We start from the raw sequence: 27,034 nt of genomic DNA on the forward strand, positions 1-27,034 counted from the left end.
TCTCAACATTTTTTTTATCACATAGCTCTATATAGGCAATGCTTTCTCGAGTTAATGCCTCATTCAGCATTAATTATGCATCTTTCTTGGCTAGCTGAGAAGCACCTGACTTATTTTAAGATAACCTTGATTCAGTGGCTGAAACCCTAGTTATACATACCTTTTTCCGAGCTGTCTAAATCTGTGCACGACATTCCTGAAGTTCTCTTTTGAATGAAAACCAGCAAGTGATGTTGATCTTATTAGTGGGAAGTTCTGCTTTTTTTCCTGATAAAACTTCCTTTTTAGGAAACATGTGCTCTCCCACTCTTGTCCCCACCCCACCGGCATTCACTTCTACATTAGCATTTAGGAAACATATGGCTAGTTACTCACTCTGTGCATCAAACCTTTTGAGACAGTTACTAACATTTACCCTGAAATATCAAAATAGATTGTATCTAGCTAGCTATACTCTTTTAAAGCCACTCAGCATAGTATGAGCACTGGATTAAGAACGTAGAGTTTGCATAGAGTTGCTCTTCTAAGATTCAGCAGCTTTATATGATGTTCCCTATCATTTTAAGCCTTGTCTTTGATTACTGCTGCAAGGCTTTCACAAAAGGCAACATTCAATGTACTCTCTAAAGGATAAACCCACCCAAATACAGAGCTCTGGTACTAAGCCCTGTGCACCACTTAAGTGCCTTGCAAGTGCACTTCCCCTTTATACTATGATGAGTTTCATCCTGAATGGTTAGACTTTTCCTCTTTATCTTTTTTTGGTAAGTCAGGGCAGGATCCACAAAAGGACTCTGATGTTGCAAAGCGGAGCACTACTGCACCTAACTTTTAGGGGCCTAGAAAAATCACAGGAACACAGGAACTCCGATCCACAAAGCCAAGTTAGGTGCCTGGCTCCTATACAATGAGTAGGGAGAGATCGGCACCTTAGGATGTAATCCATAAAACCCAGTACGCTTCGCAGGGAGCCAGCTAAGTTAGCTAATGGAAGACATCAACTGAGCGGCATGTGCTACGCTCTATCCCTCTCATGGAGATAGGCGCGTAAGTCCAGGCTGCGGGGAGGTGCCTACCTCAGCTTGCAACCCATGAATGGGAACCCATTGCCTAGAATCAGGCATCTTAGGCGCCTAAGCTGCTTCTTGTGGGAATGAGCTACCTGCCTCACTCCACACAAAATGGCTGGAAGAGGAGGAAATGTGGTGCCCACCCTATAATTTTTAGCCCAGTGGTTAGAGCACTTGCCTAGGATATGAAAGACCCAGGTTAAATTCCCCTCTCTCAGCCAGAGTTGGAGAAAGGATTTGAAGGGGGGAGGTCTTCCCATCTCTCACGTGAGTGCTCAAACCACTGAGCTATGGGTTATGCTGATGTGGGGTCCCTCATTGTCTTCTGTTGAAGTGTTTCACTGTGGCAAAATGAGATGGGAGTATGGGACTGGGCCCAGGGTCTCGCACCTCCACGGTTGGTGCCTGAATCACTGGACCACAGAATCATTCCCACTCATTCTTTCTCTTGGCCCAATAACTATTCTACTGTGGATAAATACTTAAAGTCATTGGGCTAATGAATGAAGACGGGGGAGAGGGGGAATGATTCTGTAGTGCAGAGATTAGGCATCCACCTGGGACGTGGGAGACCCCCTGCTCCAGTCCCCCAGCTCTAATCACTCTGCAGCTGCTTCAAACAGCAACTCATTTAAGAAGATTGGAGTGGGCTGAATAGCTGTGCCTCCCCCGCACAACATCTGGTCAAGAGGAATGGTACTGGGCCCCTCTCTCAAAACTAGATGGAAAGCTGAGGGTAAGAGCAACTGTGTAGAATGAGGGGACTGAGAACCACAGGTTTGAAAAGTGGAATTTCGCTTGCTAAACTCTGTGCTTCCCTCGTAGAGACTGTAGCAGTTGCCAGGATACCTCTCTTGTACTCTGGCAGACCTTAGTTCTGATATTAGGAGATTGCTCCTGCTGTTTCTTTCCCCAAGATTACTCTATTACTTGGCGGGTAGTAGTGGTAACGCTGAAGGACTGAGGGAGCCCAGAAGCATAGATAGCAGGATACAGAGCAGTACAAGGGGGAGAGTGGGCTAGAAGCTGACAATCTCTGCCGTATGGAGGGAGCTTAATAGCTCGTTCTACTTCACTACCTGCCAACCTGCTGCTGCCATCTCCCAAAGTCCAAATGTGTTAGGGCTCCTCTTCAGCTCAGTTGCCTTATCCAGGACCCCCAGAAAACATCACTCCCCCGCCCCAGGTTGACAAAACACATGTTCAGATCAAGCACAGAAAACATACAAAACATCTCTCCAAAGATATGTAGTGAAGTCAGGTACCCATATGGAAAAGGAATTCACCAAAATGCATTGACCAGAAGAACTATTACAATATTTCCAGGTATAAATGGTTCTAAAATTGTTCTCTACAAAAGAAGGCATATGTGAAAAAGACACATTGCCAGGCCCCTAAAGAGCTAAACTGGGATTTTGCCACACATCCTCTGTATGTTTTACACCAGGAGCAGCCCTAGAAACAGACTGTGACACAGAAAAGGGGGGAGATGTATCCTGCACTAGCCTCACACTGACACAGCGTATGTCCCTCGGGGTGCTGGCACTGCTGCAGGGCCCTGTACATGACAGGGTGGCACAGCCCACCCCTTCCTTGTGTAAAAGAGGAAGCAGTGGCTCTGAAGGAGCTGCTTCCCACCCCGTGATACAGGTAGCTGGCACAAGGGAGTTACGACTCGTTACTCCCTTGGGTGAATGCGCAGTATAGGTCATTAATTGGAACTAAAAAAATTAAAGCAGATCTTTAGAGTTTATTGCTCTTAGAAAGGGGGAGACCTTGAACTTTTTGATACTCCAAGGCAACATGTTACACGAAGGCAAAGGCATTACTACTGATGGCATAGCTGTAGAGCTGAGGGTGGTTTAATCAGGAAAGTATTACTGAGAAGAACCTCTAATACAGAACACTAAATACAAAGATTTGGGGGTGGTTTTTTGTTTGTTGTGTTTTTTATTTTCCTCTTTTTAAAAATAAATATTGAAAGAATATCCTTTAGTCAAGTAAAACATTCTCATGTTCTTTACAAATATCTTCTATTAGAGTGAGCACAGCACTAAATCCACTGGCAACCAGAGCAAATATACCCAAGGTTTGCTTGCAAAGAAGTCACAAAGGTCTCAGACTGACACAGTCCTAAAGTGCCATAAAAGTTTGAGCAGCAAAATGTAAATGTTTCAGTTGAAATGTCTTTTAAGGAAGAAACCACAAAGCAGGAAATATGGTCTTGTGGTTAATGCACAGGATGACTCAGAAAACGTGAATTTCTATTCCTGGGTAAGACACAACCTCCTTGTGTGTCCTTGGGCAAATCAGCTGGGCCAAAATTTTCAAAAGTGGCCTGTGATTTTGGTGCCCAGATTGACTCGGACTCACAAGTCTCAGGCTCTGGAGCTAAAAACAACAGCATAGACATTCCCACTTGGCCTGGTCCCCGGGCTCCGAGACCCTCACCCCTTACCGGGTTTCAGAGCCCTGGCTCTAGCCCAGGGGTGGGCAAACTTTTTGTCCTGAGGGCCAATTTCCTGGGTATGGAAATTATATGGCGGGCCATGAATGCTCAAGAAATTGGGGGTAGGGGTTTGGAGGGGGTGAGGGCTCTGGGGTGGAGCCAGAAATGAGGAGGTCAGGGCACAGGAGGGGGCTCCAGTTTGAGGCAGGGTTTTGGGGTGTGGGAGGATGAGGGCTCCAGCAGGGGGTGTGGGCTGTGGGGTGGGGCTGGGGATGAGGGGTTTGGGATGCAGGAGGATTCTCCAGGATAGGACCGAGGGATTTGGGGAGGCGGGAAGGGGAATCAGGGCTGGGGCAGAGGGTGAGGGCTCTGGCTGGGGGTGCGGGCTCTGGTGTGGGGCTGGATGAGGGATTTGGGGTACAGGAGGTGGATCCAAGCTGGGATCAAGGGGTTCGGAGGGTGGGAGGGGGATCAGGACTGGGGCGGGGGGGCGGGGGTGCAGGCTCCGGGCGGCGCTTATCTCAAGCATCTCCCGGAAGCAGCGGCATGTCCCCACTCTGGCTCCTACACGGAGGCATGGCCAGGGGGCTCTGTGCGCTGTCCTGTCCGAGAACCACGGCCAATGGGAGCTGCAGGGGTAGGGGCAGCATGCAGAGCCCCCTGGATGCCCTTTTGCATAGGAGCTGGAGTGGGGACATACCAGCTGCTTCCTGGGAGCCGCGCAGAGCCACGGCACATGCAGAGCGGGGCAAGCCCCGACCCTGCTCCCCGGCAGGAGCGCAGGAGCAGGGCAAACCTCCAAACCTGCTTCCCGGCGGGAGCTTGAGGGCCGAATTAAAAGGTCTAATGGGCCGGATGTGGCCCGTGGGCCGTAGTTTGCCCACCTCTGCTCTAGCCTGAGCCCAAATGTCTACATTGCTATTTTTAGCTCCCCAGCCCAAGCCCCCAAGCATGAGTCTGAGATACGGCACCACAGGGTTTACTTTGCAGTATAGAAATACCCTCAGTGCTGAGCAACTATGGTCCCGAACGATTTAAGAACCATAAGCAAGAGCACTCAAAGTTCACCATCTTAGAAAATCAGGCCCAGTAGATCCTTCAAGTGAGGCAGCAGACTTTTGAAATGTTAACCTTCCTGTATCTCTCTGTGTTCCTCAGTTTCCTAATCTGAAAACAAGGATAATATTTCTCTACTTCACAAGGTTTTGGGAGACAAATCTATTAGCCTTTGTGAACCATTCTGAGATTTTCAGATGGATGGTGCAATGTAAGTGCATCTTCAGCTAGATGGGTAGGAATTCAAGCCTGCAAGCAATTAACTGTGCAAACACTGAGTACTAATTTATTTATTTAAATAGTCAGAGAGGCCTTTGCTTAAAAAATAAAATGTGTGCACAGAGTGAGGGACCCTTAAAATTGACTTTCAATCTGTTCTGTTGAATAAATACTGAGATGAATATGGCATATCTCAGACAATACACAAGCTTAACATTGTTACCAACTCTTGCAACTAGTCAGGGCTGCAGCAGTGTCCACACTCCTGTGCTTCTCCATCACTAGGAAATTTGGCCTGAGGATCTTTCTAGCTGTGGATCTACTTGCCGTACCTCCATTTCCCCCCACATCATCTCCCATTGTCCCCTACTGTGGCATGGAGCACATCACCTTGGAACACTTCTCAGTAAATGCATATAGGGAACAATTTTCCCCTGCCTAGGTTTTCTGTAGCTGGTAATCTTAAGCAGCAGAACTCGGCTCGTTGTTCTTACTCTATGAGTGTAGCCTTTTACAGGCACTATTTGTCTCTAAGAGAAAACAGACATATGTCAATGGGGCAAATTTAGGCACCAGAGTCATACCAACAAAACATGAATGTCAGGTATGCATACATAGCTGAGTAAATCCTTGAAAAAGCAGGTCCCCGAATGTGTACGTATCCATTTTGTGTACATAAACACTAATTTTGTGAGTGCAAATGCATATTTTCCTGAAACAATTACGCAGGGCTGCACCTCCAGACATACTTTGCAGATGCAACTAAGGCCCCTACATTTGAAAATTTAATCCCAAGCCCATTGTGAGCACATAAAACAAGCAGAATATCCCTTTTCTGTGTTCTACTGAGTTTAGAAATGAATCAGAGAGAGAAGCCTGGTGAAACAATTTCTATTCTGGGAATGAAAAGAAACGGCGTACACAGTCAGGACATATGACTCTGAAAGATTTCAAAGCAATTGAAGGCTCCGCTGATAAATTAAAGGTCAGAAGAATTCTAAACACTTTGTTGGACAAAAGTGATAAATTCTACAAATGCTCTTTGTGGTGTTCAAAGTCAGCTGAGGATTTAAAGCTGGAAACTGTCCATGAAAGAGGTAAGATGAAAAATTAATTAAATCTGTCACCAGAATTTTGTTGTTTTTGTTACTTAAAGGAAATATTTTCTTTCATTTTTACCAAACTACGAACATTAAAAAGATAAAAATACCTCCTCAAAAACTAGAGAGGCATTCAAAATTATGACATTGGGAAAAGACTTTGAGCCGCTTGAAAGGATTGAGATTGTAGAGAATGTGTGCAAAATCTCCCTATCTGCCCTTTTCCAGACTGACTGTCTTAAATGGTGATACTTTTAGTACATAGTGACTTACTGGATAAAAAGATCTTAGAAAGAAAAAATTCTTCATCTGAGCTGTACTCTTGGGAGCACCATCTGCCACAGTCTTCTCTCCCCTGGTGATATGAGCAGCTGATAAAATACAAACCTAATTATTCTGAATGATGAGAGCATTTTCTCCACCTTTAGTTAAAATATGCCACAATCACTGCATTATCTAAGAACATGGGGATCTGAGAAACACTGTGTAGGATGCATCAGTAGGGATGAAGACTCCCAGCTTTATGCACCTTGTACATTATGAACAGGCAGAAGAATTCAGGGAATCTGAGTTTCAAAAAAAAATTCTTAAGTGACAAGACATCTTAGGCATTCCAAATGGCCCCCAAAGGCATCACAAAAGGGAGAACTGGCATCTACATTACTCACTATTGCTTTCCTGTGACTGGAAAATTATTGCATGTTTTAAAATATAGCTAAGGTTGAAACTTTCAAAAGCTAAATAACTTAAGTCCATTTCTCAAAGTGGGTTCTAAAAATGGGACTATGGGTTTTTTGAGAACATAAGGGTGTATATTTGTAAGAATAATTTTAAAGAAAAATTACAGATTTATTATGACAAAAATATCAAAAGTCATGGAAACGAAGGCCAGAAGCATCTTTTCTGGCAATCAGAAATCCCTGGTTGGGTTCTGAGTTGGCACCTGAGACACATTGTCAGCAAGAATTTGGGGTATGTGAAAGCAACATGGTCAGCCCCTATTGGGAAAGATTAGGAGTGGTGCTGACAGGCTTTGGTCCTCTTTTATTGAGGAAAATGAATAAAGAGGAGACAGAGGAGCTCTCTCAACCCTTGTTTACTCATATTTGAACTATCATAGTGCCAAGGAGTCTCACTCATGGACCAGGAACCTACTGTGCAAGGTGCTGTACAAACACAGAACAAATTCAGGATTATTGCTGCTATATGAAAATGTAATTAAGGCCCATCTAGGAAGTTTTCAGTAGCTGCCCTTACAAAGAAGTACTACAGAAATCTACCATAAGGGTTCAAAACACTAGCAGCCTGATTCATTGTTGCCCTGAAACTTGTGCTCATTTACACCACTGAGATCTGGAAGGTAGCATTTTACACACACTTTGCACTGGTGTAAATGGTTACACAAGCTGCAGAATAATGATGAATCACGGTCTACTGCTTACAGCATTGATGCTGCAGTGCTTAGATGGTTATTGTAGTATTGTTAATAAGAGAGAGAGGAGTTGGACTGGAGCTTTCAGCACTGGTAACTGCCTGACTAATGTGCCCTCATGCCTTCTTTACCCTCACACTTCCTCCCCTAGTTCCTGGTCTTTCTCTCAGCCCTACCCTCAGGTGAACTGGTAGTCAAGCTACATTTCTACTGGGCCCCATATGGTGCTTCTTCAAATTTTTAGGGCCAATAGGATTTTTTCCTCTGAGGTACAAAAAGATGGGACATCTGGGATGATCCTGAGCCCATAAAACTGGACAACTGGTTACATGTAGAGAGCACCTTCACAGATTAACCATGTACCTCAAAAAAGGGATGTCCTAGGAAAACCTGGACAGATGGCAAGCCTAAGGAGCAGTGGTGTCTTTGACAGTAAGGGCTCAATCTTTAGAGGGCTGAGGGAGATTAGCTTTGCCCCTCCCCACCCTGCCACACCCCATTTTCTTGACATCCCCTGATGATGATGCAGACGGTGGACATGGGTTCATAAAGAAAGTGGATATGGCAGGGGAAATCCTTGGCTCTTCTTTTAGGACAGCTTTCTAGTTGTAATTTGATGCCTCAGCAGTGCAAACCAGCTGGAGTCATGGCACAGGACTGAGTCCTTCAGGCATGGTCGGCCTTATAGGTGGGCAACTGCCCAGGGTGCCGTGGTTGGGGGCACTGTCGGCAAGAAGCAAGGAGCAGAGCGGGCCTGGGGTAAGAGGCTGCATAAGAGAGCTCAGGGCAAGAGCGTATTGTTAGTCCTGCTCCAGCCTTGCTCCAACCCTGCTCTGGACTGCTGATTCTGGCTCTAACCCCAGATCACTAGGCCTGATTCCTACAGCTCCAACCACTAGGTCTGACCATCCCCATCATGATTTCTGACACTATGGGAGGTCACAGCAGAGATCATTTTTGAAACAAAGGATAGTGGTAAATAACAGTGGTCTTCATGATAAATTGTCAAGACTTCTGTTTTCTTTCAACTTCTCCAATCTCTTTTAAATCTAATATTTTGTAGGAAATCTATGTAGTTCTCTTTAGGTTAGTATTGGCAATGTGCTCATCACTATACAATGCACACACAAAAAGCAACCACTGGCCTGAAAAGTTTACAATCTAAGCAGATTCCTGAGACCTGAGCTCACCTTGGTGCAACTTTGCTGAAATCCTCGCTAATGAAATTATCTTGTTCCTGTTTGCAAGGTGAAAAGAGATCACGCAGAGCACCTGAGGTCTAGCAGATGCTTCATCTCCTGTCAGTTTCATACATTTTGAACTCGCATTCTGCCCCTCTGCCTATGCAGTTTTAGGACCTTGATGGCCTTTTTACAGCAGACATGTACTGACTTGAAAGTTTCAAGCATTTCCTTCCCCTCCTTCCAGTAACTCTCAGGTCTCCATTCTGATCAATAGCATATGCTGCATGACTATTCCATGTCATACACATTCCCTCTTTTGATAGTTTGGCCTCTTGTTTATATTTGTTTAAATGAAACTGCCTTTGCCATTTGTTAGCACAGAATGAAAATATTGAAAGCCCTTTTGAATCTGTCTGCAATGTTCCTTATTATTTGTACTATCACTATTTTCAGAAATAAGCATATTTTGAGAGTCTAAATTAATGAGAAGTCCTAAACTAATGCATGTTCCACTTATAGAATCATAGAATCATAGAATCATAGAATATCAGGGTTGGAAGGGACCCCAGAAGGTCATCTAGTCCAACCCCCTGCTCAAAGCAGGACCAAGTCCCAGTTAAATCATCCCAGCTAGGGCTTTGTCAAGCCTGACCTTAAAAACCTCTAAGGAAGGAGATTCTACCACCTCCCTAGGTAACGCATTCCAGTGTTTCACCACCCTCTTAGTGAAAAAGTTTTTCCTAATATCCAATCTAAACCTCCCCCATTGCAACTTGAGACCATTACTCCTCGTTCTGTCATCTGCTACCATTGAGAACAGTCTAGAGCCATCCTCTTTGAAACCCCCTTTCAGGTAGTTGAAAGCAGCTATCAAATCCCCCCTCATTCTTCTCTTCTGCAGACTAAACAATCCCAGCTCCCTCAGCCTCTCCTCATAAGTCATGTGCTCTAGACCCCTAATCATTTTCGTTGCCCTTCGTTGTACTCTTTCCAATTTATCCACATCCTTCCTGTAGTGTGGGGCCCAAAACTGGACACAGTACTCCAGATGAGGCCTCACCAGTGTCGAATAGAGGGGAACGATCACGTCCCTCGATCTGCTCGCTATGCTCCTACTTATACAACCCAAAATGCCATTGGCCTTCTTGGCAACAAGGGCACACTGCTGACTCATATCCAGCTTCTCGTCCACTGTCACCCCTAGGTCCTTTTCCGCAGAACTGCTGCCGAGCCATTCGGTCCCTAGTCTGTAGCGGTGCATATAACCTCTTTCCACCTCAATAAGCTATCATTTGTATCATTTTTTATTATGCCTTGTCTTCAGCATTCTCTGTCTGTGGACATTAAGCTTGACACCTTTATTGGTATTAAATCCTGAATTTCAAGCTGTGATTCTCAAAGCAGTCTCCGTTTTACTATCATTTATGAAGTAATATGGGATTTGTTTGTAAATGAGACATACAGTAAATCTTGCACCGTAGTGTGCCCTTTGTACTTAACCCACAGTTCTTAATTGCTATGAAGATTGATGTTATGCCTTTACAGTTTGAAATCAGCATGTTGAAAGCAGAAACATACCAAGGCAGAAAAAAAAGTTTCTTTTATGAAATGCACTTTACTTATATTGATATGGTTTGTGTTGGAGTCACCTGAATGACAGCTAACAGGACAGCTCATGTAAAATAGTTGCCCAGGGCAGTTAACTTTGTTATATTGCTGATCACGGGGATAACAATATTAGGGAGCACAACCAGTTAATAACATTTACTTTCCAAGGCCATTGGAATTAGATGTTATAATAAACATTCCACACCCCTTCCACATGCAAGTGCACAGAAGCCTGCAAAACAGGTTTTTGAATGCTGTTGAGCTCTTGATGTACATTTTGGCAGAGGTACTGAAGAGTATTTTGGTGCCATTGGAAGGCGCAGAGGTGAGCAGATCTCTAATGAAGAGATAATAGGGACGAGAGTCTCAGTATAAATGATTTCCATTCACCAGAGCTGCCCAGCACTAGCCCTGGCCTAATATAACCAAAATAATCCACATACACAGCAATGGAACCTACTCTCTTTCCTCTTGGTAGATGAATCTGTTTCAGGGTGATGATTTCTCTCTTAAATCACAGGTGCAAAATCCCAGACTGGTCAGCCCACCTGATGTTCTCTGCTGGAAAGTGTATCTTGGTACACACCATGATATCTGCACTGGTTTTTGACTGTTTAAATACTTCCTCATTTGTTTGGATGCCATGATGCCAACTAACGGTATCTGGCCCACTGCCCTAAAGCATAAGAACTAGGCAATGAAGGATATTATTTGCAGAACTTATCCAGTCTTCTGCAAGAAGCAATTAGACCTCTTACATGGCATGCTGCAGCTGGTGCCTTGCACACAGGACAATTTTACTCTCTTTTGTAATCCATCATGGCTGTTGCATAGGCAGTTTACCTCATCTTGAGGATGAAAGTCTTGTAAGAGGGAGAGGTATAGGATAGTCATTACAGAGCCTCATTTTACCCAAAGCAGGCCTCTTCACCCCACAAACCTTTTCCCTTTCTTAAAATTGAGAGATTCATATTAACCAGCTAGTAGCTCTGACTACATTTCCCCCTTGTCTCAGATACTCCACTGCAGGTAAGGCGAGCCATGTAGCACACTGTTCTGTATGTCTTATTGACATAAAAATCCAGCAGAAGTTCTGGCACGGTAACTGTAATAATCATGCTAGTCAGCCAGCTCCACTGTTAGACAAGGTCATTGCACAAGAGGTGCTTTTCTACCACATGTGCAGAGAGGGCTGAGGCATTGGCTTGTTAGGGCAGTGGAATCTTACGGTTTTGCCTGACCTCCAATATTTTGAAAGTGTTTTGTTTACAGGAACTTTGTGTTCGCGAGTGGAACTCACTCGGAGGAAAGGAAATCCATTACAGAACAGGTGAAATTTTAAGGCTCCATGAGTGTATGTTTATAGGGCAGCTCCATCATCTTCACCACCCAACGAAGCATTCTCAGGTAGTTTCCCCCTCCTCCCAAGACATGCACACTTCTTGGGATATTTCTGTCTACCTCTGCTCGCTATTGCAGGTGGCAGGATGGGAAAAGAAGGGGGTTTCAGGTAAGGTTGCCAATTTTAGTTGGACATCTTCCTGGAGGTTTCATCACATGACATAATCTCTAATAAAAGATTAATCTTTAATTCCTGGAGACTCCAGGACAATCCTGGAAAGTTAGCAACTCTAGCTTCAGCAAACACAATAGCTGCATTTCTCCTTTCTACATTAATTAGGAAGTTCTGTAGCTGACTAGCCATGTGAGGAATTTGATTGCTTCCAAAAAAGATTACACAACTCATTCGGTTGCACTTGACTAGGTTCAGTAACTGCTATTCCTCACAATTCTACTCTTTTTTTCTTGCATTATTTCTGAATAAATAATACATATGAGAAGTTTTAGCTACTACCACTGGACTTCTCTAAATGAAATCCCTAAATTTTCTGTTCTGCTTTCTCTAATAAAGAATGTAGTTTGCTCACCCAAATCAGGCATTATGCAAGCTGAGACTAAGCTCTTGCAGTACCATAGAAAGAACACTTGGTTTCAACAATAACTGATCAAACACTATCACAGCAAGAAATGTAAGTGGAAATATAAGTGTTCTCACATATGGCAATAAACCAACCATGGAGTCGCCTGTTTGGTGTTTTGTTTTGTTTTTAGCTATTCTCTACGTAAGTGATGAACAAAATATTGAAAAGAAAGTGTACAAACAATCCCAAAAGAACAAATTATCCCTTTCAAAATCTGCAAGTGCAATTAAAACAGCTGTACTCTGAAAACATGAATTATAATCTGCTCTCCTAAACAGCCGGCTCTGCCAGTACTTCCCTAGAATATGCTACATTTCCTACTTAGCATGCACAAAGCACAGACATTTTTCACAGCTGCATTGCTAAGAACTTAACCCCCCCCCCAAATCTTTGATGTCTGGACTGAAGAGAACAGTCTCCTTCACCAAATAACCGCTGCTTATCTCAAAAAAGATAATAGTTCATTTTATACAGTTGATATTGTGGATATGCATGGGGTGCCTGGAAATATATCTTCAAGACATTTTTTAAAAATGCATATTAACTTTGGTACCAAAAAATAATTCTTGAAAGATTACTTAATTTATACTAGATTCTGCTAGGTTCATTACGTAGCCTTTGGCAGCTCACCATAGGGCAAGAGAACAGTTTATGACAGTTCCCAGATGATAAGGTTTTGTTTTTTTGACCATATCATGTCAGGAGCAGTCAACTGTATGAGAAACTGCTCTCTCATCATATATAAACTACTCCATGTAATTAAGCTTCCTCTATCCCATAACTCATCACACTATTTTAACATTCTGTAACTTCAATCAATCATGTAACAGTAAGGTACAGTCTTTATTCTGATGTGAACAGCTATTAAAATTGATGGGGTTACACATGCTCATAGTCCTAAATCATCCCTTCGCACACAGCCCAATATTTGGGCAGTTTGCTGGATCGCTATGGGCAGGGGATATAGAAGCCCTTTAGTCCTCCTGTCTACCAGGCCATGAAGCACCTGTGGAGCTCAATGAAATCCATATCCCTGTTGTGCTCTCTTTTAGGGAGGATCCACATAGTAGGATCTCTTATCCCAGGTGCCCTTCAAATTCACAGCCAGATCCTTAGGTAGTGTAAATTGGCAAAGCTCCTTTAGACAAACTATACAGTTGAATGAAGCATTTCTGATGTGGTTTTTCATTCCAGGGCCTGGTCAAGAGTGATATCAAGCTTCTTAACCTGACTCACTATTTTTGAATAGTCCCTTCTTTGAGCAGTGCTATACAAGAGGAGTGAGTCTTCTATTGTTTATGTCTAGGCAAGAAGACTTCTGTTTTCAAGGTTGAAACCAATATAGTTGCAATTCATCCAGACAGTAATATCATGCAAGTGTTCCTCCAGTGCAGAAACAATGGTCCAGATCCTCAGCTGGTATAAATATCACAGTTCCATGGAGTGGGCATGGTCAAAAATGATACCAAGAGTCTCCATTCCAGTTCTCTCCTGGTCATGCACTTTTGACTACCTCACCTCCCCTAGGTTCAAGACCTAACAGCCTTGAATCCAAATGTGAGCCACCAACTGGGAAGTGGGTTGTGTGGGAAGCATACACTGGAGATCAATGAGGACTTCCAGCAGCAGAGCAGAGTGCTCAGATGGACTGAATTCCACCATGTTTCCCAGGTGACCGGTGGCCTGTTTCCACCCAGGTGCTGAAAACGATCTGTGATTTCTCACATTAGCATCCATTACCTGCCCTGCAAAATTCTATTCCCAGTTATTAGAAAACTGGCTAGTGCCTTGGTGGCCGAGGGTTAATCAGGAAAAAACAGAAAAGAGAGGACAATTCCCCTTGTTAACTGCTTTCAACTCAAACCCTGCACATAATATAAGAATTAAACAAATGCATTTGACAGAGATTTGTTTAATGCCAGATACACTTTTCTTACCTTCTTTCTGAATACAAAAATGCATGTCTCCCTGAGGGCATTTTTCACAAAGTACAGGACTAAATATAGTACATTGGCAAACTTTGTCTTTGAGAACATTCACAGAGCTATGTATTCAAAGCCATATCCTGTCACTGATTTCTATGCAAAACTCTTGATTTTGGTGGGAGCAGCACAGGCTGAACAGGGTAGAATATAGTCCTAAAGATGTCCAGATTGCTTTACAATGGATCCCATCCCCTGCATTCCATCATTGGATTATGGTTCACATTAGTGGAAGAAATGCAATCTTCTTACTTCATTTTTACCCTGTGCCCACTCACTGGCTGCTGTTCTTTGGCACACATGAAGACATGCCCTGTCCTGACAGCCGGGGTCTGAACTAAGTTCAGATACTACACTACAGCATTTCCATCACTCCTGTGTCCATTCTATGGCCCACATGCTTCCCTCTGCTTATGCAGACAGAATGGAGAAAATCCCAGCAGTAAACAGGTGGAAGGGAGGGGGAAGCAACAGCAGCAGGGGCCCTTGAAGCAATGGAAATCTCACAATCCCAAGTCCACACAGCAAATATGGGGGAGAAGAAAGAATGCTAAGAAAGGTGGGTGCAGGGCCAATGGGAAGGCCACTTTCTATGGCATCAATCACCTTCCAACTATGCTCCCATATGAGCATTGTGTTTGATGGAATCCCCCTCTGTACACTAATATCCTGCTACACTGCGGGAAAGGTGATGGCACAGTAACAACTATTGAAGTTAGGGTAGTAAGGGGAGCATGGCCCTTCAATTTTTTACTAGGCTGTTGACTTCCTCAGTACAAATGCAGACGTATGCACTTGCACTCTATTTTCTTCTTACACAACTTGTTTTATGTAGTTATATCTCTGCATGTGAGCATGGCTTCCATGACTGCCACATTGGAGAGGCCTGGAGAGAAGGAGGTGGGACTTGGCCGTCCCACAAATGGTGTTGCACATTGTGGAAAGCCCAAGATGTTAGGTTAGTCTTGTGGTGGATGCTTTAGACTGGGATGCAGGAAATCAGAGATGAACACAAAATGTTGGGGAAGAGTTAACACAGCTTTTGTAAAGGGAAGCCATGCCTTGTCAATCTGTTAGAATTCTTTGAGGGTGTCAACAAAAAAATGGACAAGGGTGATCCAGTAGATAGAGCATACTTGGACTTTCAAAAAGCCTTTGACAAGGACCCTCACCAAAGGCTCTTAAGCAAATTAAACAGTCATGGCATTTGAGGGAAGGCCCTCATGGATCGGTAACTGATTAAAAGATAGGAAACAAAGGGTAGGAATAAATGGTCAGTTTTTGCAGTAGACAGAGGTAAATAGCAGGGTCACCCAGGTATCTGTAATGGGGCCAGTGCTGTTCAATGTATTCATAAATGATTTGGAAAAAAGGATAAACAGTGAGGTGGCAAAGTTTGCAAGTCATACAAAATTACTCATGATAGTTAAATCCAAAGAAGACTGCAAAGAATTACAAAGGGAGCTCACAAAACTGGGTGACTGGGCAAGAAAATGGCAAATGAAATTCAATGTTGCTAAGTGCAAAGTAATGCATATTGGAAAGCATAATCCCAGCTATATATACAAAATGACAGGGTCTAAATTAGCTGTTACCACTCAAGAAAGAGATCTTGGAGTCATCGTAGCTAAGTCTCTGAAAACATCCACTCAATGTGCAGCAGCAGTCAAAAAAGCTAATAGAATATTAGGAATCACTAGGAAAGGGATAGATAATAAGACAATAAATATCATAATGCTGCTATATAAATCCATGGTACGCCCACACCTTGAATACTGTATGCAGTTCTGGTCACCCCATCTCAAATAAAAGATATTAGAATTGGAAAAAGTACAGGGAACAACAAAATGGCAACAAAAATGATTAGGGGTATGGAACAGCTTCCATATGAGGAGAGATTAAAATGTCTGGAACTGTTCAGCTTGGAAAAGAGACAACTGAGGAGGGGGATATGCTAGAGGTCTATACAATGATTAATGGAGTGGAGAAAGTGAAGAAAGAAGTGTAATTTACTCCTGCACTTAACACAAGAACCAGGGGTCACCCAATGAAATTAATAGGCAACAGGTTTAAAACAAACATAAGAAAGTACAGCTGCATACAATGCACAATCAAACTGTGGAACTCATGGCCAGGGGATGTTGTGAACATCAAAAGTATCACTGAGCTCAAAAAAGAATAAGAGAAGTGCATGGAAGATAGGTCCATCAATAGCTATTAGCCAAGATGGTCAGAGACTCAACCCTATGCTCTTGGGGTCCCTAAACTTCTGAGTGCTAGAAGCTGGGACTGGATGACAAGGGATGGATCAGTTGATAAATGCCTTGTTCTGTTCATTCCTTCTGAACCATCTGGCACCAGCTACTGTTGGAAGATGGGATACTGAGCTAGATGGACCACTGGTCTCACCCAGTATGACCATTCTTATGTTCTCTACATTCAATTCTTAATACTACTATAAACTTCCTGTTTGACCGTGGGCAAATAATTTAATGTTTCTGTGCCTCAGTTGTCCGTCTGTTTAAATGGGGATAAAAATTTGTCCCGTCTTTTGTCTGACTTGTTTATTGATAAGTTTATTGGTAAGTTCTTTACAATGAGTATGGACAGCACCTAACATAATGGGACCCTGATCTTGTTTGGAGCCTGTCAGCTCTAATGTAATACAAGTAATTAATTATAATGTGGGATTTCCTTGCAGAGGTTGGGACATTTGCCAGTTTGGCCCAGGCTGGCCTCCTGTCTAGTATGGTGCTTATTCCATGCCCACTGTTGTGGTGTCTGAGTGCTAATCCCCTTTTCCCTACTCTGTGAGTCACAACTAGCAGTTTCTTTGTCCCCTGCACATGGATTTTTTACATAGAGATCCCCATGTCCTTTTGTTGATAGCTATACCATTATGGCTGTGTCACAAACCAGGCAGATGGAGCATAGCAGGCACAAAATCCAATCTTTAGCTTTTGCATCAATGTCTTTGACTTATTGAATAGGAGGAGAAGAAAACAGACACAAAGAGGAAAGGAACAAAGGGTGGGAGGAAGATAAAATCTTAGGGAGAAAGAGTGTTGGACAGAGAGAATGAGAGAAGAGAAAGAAGGGTACAAAAATAAGGATAAAGAGACAAAAACAAATGATGCCGAGAAGAGAATTTACAAAAGAAAATCTCAGCATGATGGAGCATTGTAATAAGTGTGTGATTTCACAGTATTGTGAAGAAAGGATAATTCATAGAGGAGATTATAGGTTCTAAAGTCTTATGGGGGTGGTTTAGATTTTAAAACCAGCAGGAATGGTTTCTGATGCTTTATGTGCAGTGATTACTTTTAATTTCCTTCATTTTGGTAGCCTTACTGTGCCTTGCAAGGAAAGGCAGAGACTAAGAGCAGTACAACTGTGCTGGTGGTGAGGAACTGATGTCAGTCAGGGTGACAGTAATGACACAACACATTAAGAAATACCCGAACATTACTGCTGCCCAGGAAGGCAGTGCTAAGGACAGCATCAAGTAGGCACTGTCAAACCTGAAAGTCATCTGGCAGTTTAGCTTCTCTTCCATGTAAATTGCGTAAAGTATAATATCAATTAGCCAAATCTTTGGGCCTTCACTCAGTTTTTACTCAATCCTGACTCAATTAAAATTCCCATTGGCTGACTACAATGGCTGCAGTTCTTCCTTTTGGGGAACGGGTTGGACATTATAGCTCTCAACTCACCAGCAGTGCAGCTGTGGCTTCTAACCTCTGTGATGCTGGGGCAGGGAGAGATCTTAATAGGGAGATTGCTTGGCTAAGGAGTAAGTAAAGGCCTAAGAGTTTTGCTCAATATCAGGGGTGTGTGGTAACATTTTTTGTTAGGCATGCAACAAATTTTCAGATGACAGACAAAAAGATATCTCTGGTCCATCATGAACTCTATACAGCTATATTCCAATTGATTTTATCTGCATATGTGACGTTTTGGTAGATGCATGGTATCAGAATGTAAGTTCCCTGTAAGCTGCGTGGCTATGCGGTAGCCTATTTACCACCATGCAGGCGCTCAAGGAACCTGCCCACGGACCTGCAATGGCTGGGGGAGGAGTGCTGCTCCCCTGGACCCCACCTAGCCTGGCCCCCAACCTGCCACAGTGCGGGGTGCCCCTCCCCCAGTCCCAACTCTGCTGCAGCATGGCCCAGGCTGGCCCCAAGCGTGGCTGGAGCGGCCCCGGGCCCAGACGCCGCCAGATCAGGCCTAGCCACAGCCGGATCAGGCCAAGCCACACTTGGGGCAGGGCAGCTCAGGCTGGCCAGTGTGACGTGGCCGGGGCACCCGGACCTGCTGGGATGGAGTGGTCAGAGCAGCCCAGACTAGCCGCGGCCAGGGCAGCCCTCCTCAGGCCCGGACCTGCTGGGGCCGGGGGAGGGCGCTTATCCTGCAGCCCCATCCCCAGAGCTGCCACGGCAGGGAGAGACGCCTCTCCATGCAAGCCCATGTTCTGTTGTTGATGGGAGAGAGAGCTGGAGGGAGTCCTCTCTCCCTGCCATAGCCCCTGAGCACCCTCCTGCATCCTAAACCCCTCATCCCCAGCCCCACCTCAGAGCCCACACCCCGAGCTGGAGCCCTCACACCCCTGCACGCCAGCCCTCTGCCCCATCCCTGAGCCCCCTCAGACACTCCGAACCCCTCGACTCCACCCCTGCCACATGAATTTTGTTATGTGCACCAATATGGAGGTGATGTGTCACACATCACCTCCATATTGGTGCACATAACAAAATTCATTCTGCACATGGGTGGGAAAAATTAGAATGAACACTGATCAGAATACAAACCTCAAAAAGATACGTTAACCATCTACAGTGCACTTAATCTAATCATCTGCCAGAAATGTACAACGACATGATGTCTCATGAATAATTATTGAATTGTTGAGTTGTGCAAAGAGAGATAGTCTCTTCTTTACCTACGTAATGGTAAGTCCCCATTAAAACCTAGTGTATTCAATTCTACACTTCCATGACTTTTTAGTTGACATTCCATGTGGCATGATATCACATGTATAGTGCCTGTGAGGTCACGCTGTGCAGAGGACACAATTTTGAAGATGCATTTTTGGGGGCTGGATGGAATTGTCCTGTGGGCCACCAGTTGGATCATGTTTTAATTGTGGGGCATGCTTCAGCTGCAGTCCAAGCCCCACCATGTGGGGCTGACAGCAGGGGCCCCGTCACCCGGGGCTGACAGCTCGAGCCTCACCTCCTGGGTCTGAAGCTCTTTGCTCATTCTCCAGATTATCTGAATTTGTGTTTATCTGATCTGGCCCTGGTCCCAATTAGATCAGATCATGGGGTTCTACTGTATATTGTGTTAGTGTGTGAGTGAGCTTATTACTTACACATACACATACAATTACATACAGATTCGCTCATATTCTAATCCTCATCTTGCTAGTGACAGTTTAAAGTATCTTAATAAAAACATTTTTGAGCTTTGTAAACTGTCCTATAATTCCTTCTTTCTTTAGCGGAGTTGCAGTTACCTGATTATGGGTCTGCCAGAATAGCCCCAGCCTAGGGGTTGCTCTAAGTATACCAGTTGGGAACAGGGAATAGCTGAAGCACAATAGTGCATTGTTAAACCCACTGAAGGGGGGTGATTACCCCACTCTGGCCCTGAAGGGGTTAAAACAGCCCTGAGAGAGGGCTGCTCTGGGGAGAACAGCTGAGGGAAGCTGAGTGAGTAGGTGACCACAGCTGTGGCCAGCTCAATCAGGGCCCAGCTGGCCTTTATAAGAGGACTGTGAGCCAGGAGCAGAAGAAGAGTCTCATTCTAGCCCTAGAGTGGGAAGGGCTAGCTGCCTGGGAGCCAGGTACCGAGAGCTGGAGCAGTGCTGGGGAAAGGCAAAGGGAGCTGGGGAGCTCCAGCCTGGTAAGCCCCCAGGTTGCAGACCTTGGTGAAGGCCTACAAAGGTACTGGGGCTTCAGAGGGGCAGCCTGAGGATAGGCAAAGGCAGCAGCTCCTAACTTCCTTGCCAAGGATGAGTAGCCTTTACAGACTGCAGTCTACCCCAGTGAGCAGGGACTAGATGATGACTAGCAGTAGCCACTGAGACAAGGTGGATTTAGAGGGTTGGTGGTTCCCTTGGGAGGGGAGACCCAGACTGTGGGGTACTGCGGTGGGCAGAACCCCAGGGTAAGGGGCACCGGGACCCAGGAGGGACACGGGGGGGGGGGGTCCCTAAGGCAGGTGAGACGCTGGCCTGCAGAGGGCACTCTGAGCTGGAAGAGCTAATTCCCAAGACTACCAGCAGGAGGCACTGTTGAATCTAAGCATCACTACACCCCCCCCCATTCCTATTCCCCAATCTGCCTCTGCCCCTACTCTGGAAAAAGTATAAAAAGCTATATAGTAGCCTTTATCTACTGCTTTCAAGTAGTCATTTAACCCACTGCTATCTGTCTTTATGTTTTTTCCTACATTTCCCCTCTGCCAGCATCACTTAGGATGAAAATACTATCTGGGCAGGAAGTCCACCCAGAGAGATGTTGCAGAGGCACAAGGCACAGATTACCTCAGTTCTACCAGTTGTTCAGCCAGCCAGTATAGTGGCTGAGGAGAGGGTTTCACTCTAGGAACTCTGGAACAGAAACTCTTGATGTACATGGATGACTCTTATTGACTCTTTGACTACCCAACACTTTTCCTAATAAGAACCCCCTGCAAAGCTTAAGGATCTAGTAATACCTCCATAACCTCACCTTCCTCTTTTTTCCTTCCTGCATCAGCTCTCCTGCCGCCACTTATTCTTTTACTTCCCAGAGTGGTACTGCTGGTCTCTAGATAGGAGCCACATAGCTCTCCTCCCAATGCTCCACTTTGGAACTATACCTCCCATTTTAAGTCTCCATTTGAACAAAATGTTCTGGTTTTCATTTGTTTTCAACAGCCTTTGAGGATATAAGCAGTGGTGAGCTGGAGCCGGTTTGCTAGAACCGGTTGTTAAATTTAGACGCCGTTTTAGTCCCCGCAAGGGACAACTGGTTCTAAAAGGGCTTCTAAATTTAACTGGCCAAAAGTGGCGCCTTAGGCGCCGACTCCACAGGTGCTCCAGCCCTGGAGCACCCAAGGGGAAAATTGGTGGGTGCAGAGCACCACCGGCATCTCCCTGTCCCGGCCCCAGCTCACCTCACCTCCACTCCGCCTCCGCCTCCGCCTCCTCCCCTGAACGTGCCGCGCCGCTCTGCTTCTCCACCCCCCTCCAGGCTTCCCGTGAATCAGCTAGTTGCGTGGGAAGCTGGGGCGGGCTGAGAAGCAAGCGGAGGCTTCCCACTAAGGCCCAGGGAGGCAGAGCAGAGGTGAGCTCAGGCGGGGAGGGGGCGCGAGGAGGGCTGCCCGCGCCACAGCAGGTTACTCTGGAGGAGGGGGGCACGCAGGGTACCGCTCCCTGCCCCAGCTCACCTCCACCACCCTTGGCCTGAGCAGGAAGCTGCGGCCTGCTTCTCAGCCCTCCTCGGCTTCCCGCCAAACTGATTCACAGGAAGCCCGGGGGGGGGGGAACGCGGAGAAGCAGAGCTGGGCAGTACGTTCGGGGAGGAGGCGGAGCGGAGATGAGCTGGGGCCGGGCACGGGGCAGGGAGCTGCCGCTGGGTGCTCTGCACCCACCAAATTTTCGCTGTGGGTGCTCCAGCCCCGGAGCACCCAGGGAGTCGGCGCCTAAGGCACCACTTTTGATGTGATCAGTGGGGGAGCAGCCACTCCCCCTCCTCTAGGAGCCAGAGGGACCTGCTGGATGCTTCCTGGGAGCTGCCCCAGGTAAGCACCGCCGGGACTCCCCACCTTGCCCCCGGCAGGTGCCTCTGGCTCTTAGGGGTGGGGTGGGCACCCATTATGGTGGCCCACAAGATCCTTCTGCCCGGTTCTGGAGGAAGTCAGGGGACAGATGAGGGGGGTGGATGGGGCAGGGATCCTGGGGGGCGGGGGTGGGCAACAACCCCCTTGTGGGGTGAGGAGGGAACCCGTTGTTAAGATTTTGGCAGCTCATCACTGGATATAAGTAACACTATATTATACAACAACAAGCATCAGTACCAAAATCCATGACACTGCAACAAAATATACACTTGAAGAGGAGCTAACTGAGGGGTAGTTATTTAAAACTAGATTCTGACTAACAGAGAGGAGCTAGTTACAAATCTGAAGACTGAAGGCAATTTGGGTGAAAGTGAATATGAAATGATAGATTGTATGATTCTAAGGAAGGGAAGGATGAGAGCAGCTGAATAAGGCCAATGGACTTCAAAAAAGCTGACTTTAACAAATTCAGAACTAGAAAGTAAGGTCTATGGGGAAAAAAAATCTAAGGGAAAAAGGAATTCAGGAGAGCTGGCAGTTTCTCCAAGAGACAATATTAAAAGTTCAACAGCAAACTAATCTGATGCAAAGGAAAGATAAGAAGAACATTAAGAGGCTAGTATGGCTCCAGCAGAAGCTCTTTAATGACCTGAAAATCAAAAAGGAATTTTACAAAAAGCAGAAACATGGGCAAATTGCTAAGAGGAGTTCAAAAGAATAGTACAAATAGGTAGGGATAAAATCAGAAAGGCACAAAAATGAAGTATACCTAGCAAGGGTTTAAAAAAAAGAGAGAGAATAAGAAGAGGTTCTTTAAATATGTTAGGAGCAAGAGAAATAGGAAGGAAAGTGTAGGCCCACTACTTAATGGGAAAGGAGAGCTAACAACATGATATCTGGAAAATTGTGGTTTTAATGCCTATTTTGCTCCAGTCTTTACTAAAAAAAAAAAATGGTGACCAGATACTTAACATAATTAATATTAACAACAGGGGGGGAAGGAACACAAGCCAGCATAGGTAAAGAACAGGTTAAAGACTATTTAGATAAATTACATGTATTTAAATCAGCCAGGCCTGATGAAATTCATCCTAGGGAACTTAAGGAAATAGTTGAAACAATATTGGAGCCATCAGTGATTATCTTCGAGAACTCATGAAGGACGGGTGAGGTCCCAGAAGACTGCAGAAGGGCAAACATAGTACCTGTCTTCAAAAAGGGAAACAGAACCTGCGAAAGTATATACTGGTCCACCTAACTTTGATATCTGGAAAGATATTAGACCAAATCATTAAACAATCAAATTGAAAGCATCTAGTGGATAATAGGGTAGTAAGTAAGAGCCAAGATAGGTTTCTCTAGAACAAATCATGCCAAACCAACCTAATTTTTTTTTTTTTTTTTGGCCAGGGTTACTGGCCTAGTGGCTGGGGAAAAGCTGTAGACATGATATATCTTGATTTTAATAAGGCTTTTGACACAGTCTCACATGACATTGTCATAAGCAAAACAGGGAAATGTGGTCTAGATTAAATTATTATAAAGTGGGTGCACATAACTGGTTGGAAAAAAAACACAGTCACAGAGTAGTTATCAATGGTTCGCTCTCAAATTGGGAGGACAGATCTATGGAATCCCTCAGGGGTCTGTTCTGGATTCAATATTTTCACAAATGACTTGGATAACAGAGCAGAGAGTATGCTTATAAAATTTATGGATTTTGATGGTTGCTTTTGGAAGACAGGATTAGAATACAAAATTACATTGACAAATTGGAGAATTTGTCTGAAATTAACAAGATGAAATTTAGTAAAGACAAGTTCAAAGTACTTCACTTAGAAAGAAAAAATCAAATACACAACTACTAAACTGGCTAGGCAATAGTACTGCTGAAAAGGATTTGGAGGTTATAGTGGATCACAAATTGAATATGACTTAATGTGATGGAGTTGTGAAAAAAATGATATTCTGGAGTACATTACCAGGAGTGTCATATATAAGACATGGGAGGTAACTGTCCTCCTCTACACAGCACGGGTGAGGCCTCATCTGGAGTATTGTGTCCCGTTTTGGATGCCATGCTTTAGGAAAGATATAGACAAACTGGAGAGAGTCCAGGGGAAAACAACAAACATGACAAAAGGTTCAGAAAACCTGACCTGTGAGGAAAGGTTTAAAAAAACTGGGCATGCTTAGTCTTGAGAAAGGAAGACCGGTGGGGCTGATAAGTCTTCCAACATGCTAAGGGCTGTTATTAAAAGGACGGCGATCAGTTGTTCACCATGTCCACTGAAGGTAGGACAAGAAATAATGGGCTAAATGTACAGCATGGGAGATCTAGGTTAGATATTAGGAAAAACTTTCTAATTAAAGGATATTTAAGCACTGGAATAAGCTTCCGTGACCCAGGGACCCCACAATGACAACTGGCAGAAGGCACAGGGGTGCATAGGGCTGTTTAGGAACCCCCTGCATATGATATATGCATAATAGTTCATCTCACATGCCACCCTCTGGTCTCCACAGCAAGCCATTAACCCACAAATCATCAGAATAATTACAAATGGCAGGGAGTGTCCTTTACTTCCATTCTCTCTTTTCCTCCTCTTGTCTGCCATTCTTTCTGTCACTACTTAGGTAGTCTCTTTCGTAACCCACTAAAGAGTAATACAATTTGTGCAACAACCATGTGGTGTACACAACAACTTGTTCATTTTATTAAAGGCCTTTACTTATTTTACTGGTTAATGTGCATGACATTTCTCATTCTCCCAAATATTAAGAGGGAATTTCTCATTTGTTACTCTATTTGTATTCTTTATTGTAGTAAAATAAAATGAGTAAAGTTTTGATTTTTTAAGCAACAGAAACCAATAGCAAAACCATGAAATCTCCATGAAAATATACCAGAGCTGCAAGCTAGGAATCATCATACAAACCAGAAGGCAGTGTCAGAGATCAGGGATCAGCAGTCAAAGCATTACTAGGACATAAGCAAAGAACAACCACTGAGTGTGATGGGACAAGTAGTCTGAATAGTAGACATGACAAGGGGAAAAGGATGATATTCAAAATGCTTCAGAGTGTAAATGAGGTCATTACTGACATGTTTCTAACTCAATTGTGGCCTCTAACATAGTTTTACATTTTGAACCACATACCTAACAATCCAAGGTGAGAGCGGCAAACTAAACAAACATAATCCAAATTCAACACTTTACAAAATTCAATTGGTAACAAAACAAACAAAAAGATTTCAAAGTTGCCTGTCTAAGTCAGAAAGATGCAGGCAGAAATCTAAGCCCATTTTATACCTATATGAAATTTTAGTTTGTTCTGCCTTTGATAGTGCTTTTTATGTAGCCTGTTGTAAAAGTAGGCAAATATATAGATGAGTTGATGTAGATCCTGGAAGACCTCTGCGTACCCCCAGGGGTATGAGTACCCCTGGTTGAGAACGACTAAAATAGTACCATGCACCATGATAACAATGGGGCCACTTGTGGATTAAGGTACTACGCACTATTAGTAAGATTATCAGAACCTGGCCCATAATAATTTCAATTTCCATTCTAAATAGAAAAAAGTCTAGTTAGAAAAAAACCCAAGGGTTTATTTTTGTTACAAACAATGACACTTTTTAAAAAAATGTATTATACAGCAACATTGTTCTTGGAGTAGAAAAGCAAATGGAAAAACATACCTTCATCATTCCCAGGAAATAATTCAAACCTGGTTTTATGTTTTTCTTTGGAAGAAGAGATTGAAAATAACCAAGCATAATAGTTTTAAAATGAACATACATCTACAAGGAGACAATTAGTGTGCAATGTCATGTAAACTGACAACATAAAGTAAGGTTTCAGAGTAGCAGCCGTGTTAGTCTGTATTCGCAAAAAGAAAAGGAGTACTTGTGGCACCTTAGAGACTAACAAATTTATTAGAGCATAAGCTTTCGTGAGCTACAGCTCACTTCATCGGATGCATTCGATGAAGTGAGCTGTAGCTCACGAAAGCTTATGCTCTAATAAATTTGTTAGTCTCTAAGGTGCCACAAGTACTCCTTTTCTTTTAACATAAAGTAAGAGATTCAGTCTACTAGAGGGCAGCAGGGGGCAGCAGTATACTAGGTATGGGACAGAGATCAGTATTAGACATTCTTGTTTACTGTGCCTTATCACTGAGCTATGTGTATTTCAATCTCATACAAAATATTTACTTGTTCTGGCATAACAGCTTTAATCTTTTCAAAGTAAAATGTGAAAGACAGGCTCTTAAAAAGGAGTCTTTCAAGTAATGAATGCAGTGGGAAAATCTCTACATTCTGACAACAAACATCCTCTCCCAGTTGAAAAATACATTTTAACATAACAAATACTCAAAACTGGAGACCTGATGCTCTAGGTAAGATCTGGGTTGTCCAGGCTGCAGACTCACTGCCAGTTATGGTGAAATTTCAATTCCTTCACAGCTGGAGTGCAAATACACACATAAAAGAAGTTTGGATGCTTAATTGAACCTCTATAAGATTTCCAGCTGAATTTAACAAACTTTAAACACAAGCCTATCAGTTCTGAAGAGAAACCAGAAATAATTGTGGGCGATAAGGAGAGGGGGAAACAAAACCTCCCACAACTAAAGATTTCAGAACTTTAACAAGGTTTTGAGTAATGGGGCCAGGAATCTTTTTTTATATACTGTACATTGGTTTACCCATTCGTAACCACTACCCATGCCAAATTCAGACATGTTGTAAGAAAATGCAACTACACTGACTTCAACAGAGTTGCATCCACTCCTGGCCTTTTTAAAAGGGTAGATCATTAATTTCCCATGGCAGGAACACATGTTTTAAAGATACATATGTTGTAGTGCAGTTGAAATGGGAAAATGCACACAATATATGGTCAGTGCTCTAATAATGATGCAAGATAGTTTCTGAGCTTTAGCAAAATAATTTATGAGATGTAACATAGTAATGCTGCTGAATAAAACAGTGTTACCATATGCAATATATCTCAAGTTTTCATAGTGAATATAAACATAATTTGGGTCACCTAGTATGTTTGCAGACAATGGAACAGAGTAAAACTCATGATTCACCTACACATTGGAGCTAAGT

General features: G+C 43.9%; 1 protein-coding gene across 6 annotated transcripts in view; it reads right to left on the bottom strand.

Moving 5' to 3' along the window:
• The window catches only part of OXR1 (oxidation resistance 1), a 454,063-nt gene that overhangs the window by 165,862 nt on the left and 261,167 nt on the right, over positions 1 to 27,034 (bottom strand). The window contains exon 1 of one of the 6 annotated variants that reach the window (XM_043507431.1): positions 161 to 241. The exons of 4 other annotated variants lie outside the window; for them this stretch is intronic. In XM_043507431.1, the coding sequence (XP_043363366.1) occupies positions 161 to 194 (34 nt within the window). In that variant the 5' untranslated portion in view covers positions 195 to 241. Of the gene's footprint in view, positions 1 to 160; positions 242 to 27,034 lie in introns of those variants that run through there. One more of the 6 variants, XM_043507432.1, reaches the window with a different exon arrangement.

The sequence above is a fragment of the Dermochelys coriacea genome, chromosome 2 (assembly GCF_009764565.3).
Source record: "Dermochelys coriacea isolate rDerCor1 chromosome 2, rDerCor1.pri.v4, whole genome shotgun sequence".
Classification (NCBI taxonomy): Eukaryota; Metazoa; Chordata; order Testudines; family Dermochelyidae; genus Dermochelys; species Dermochelys coriacea.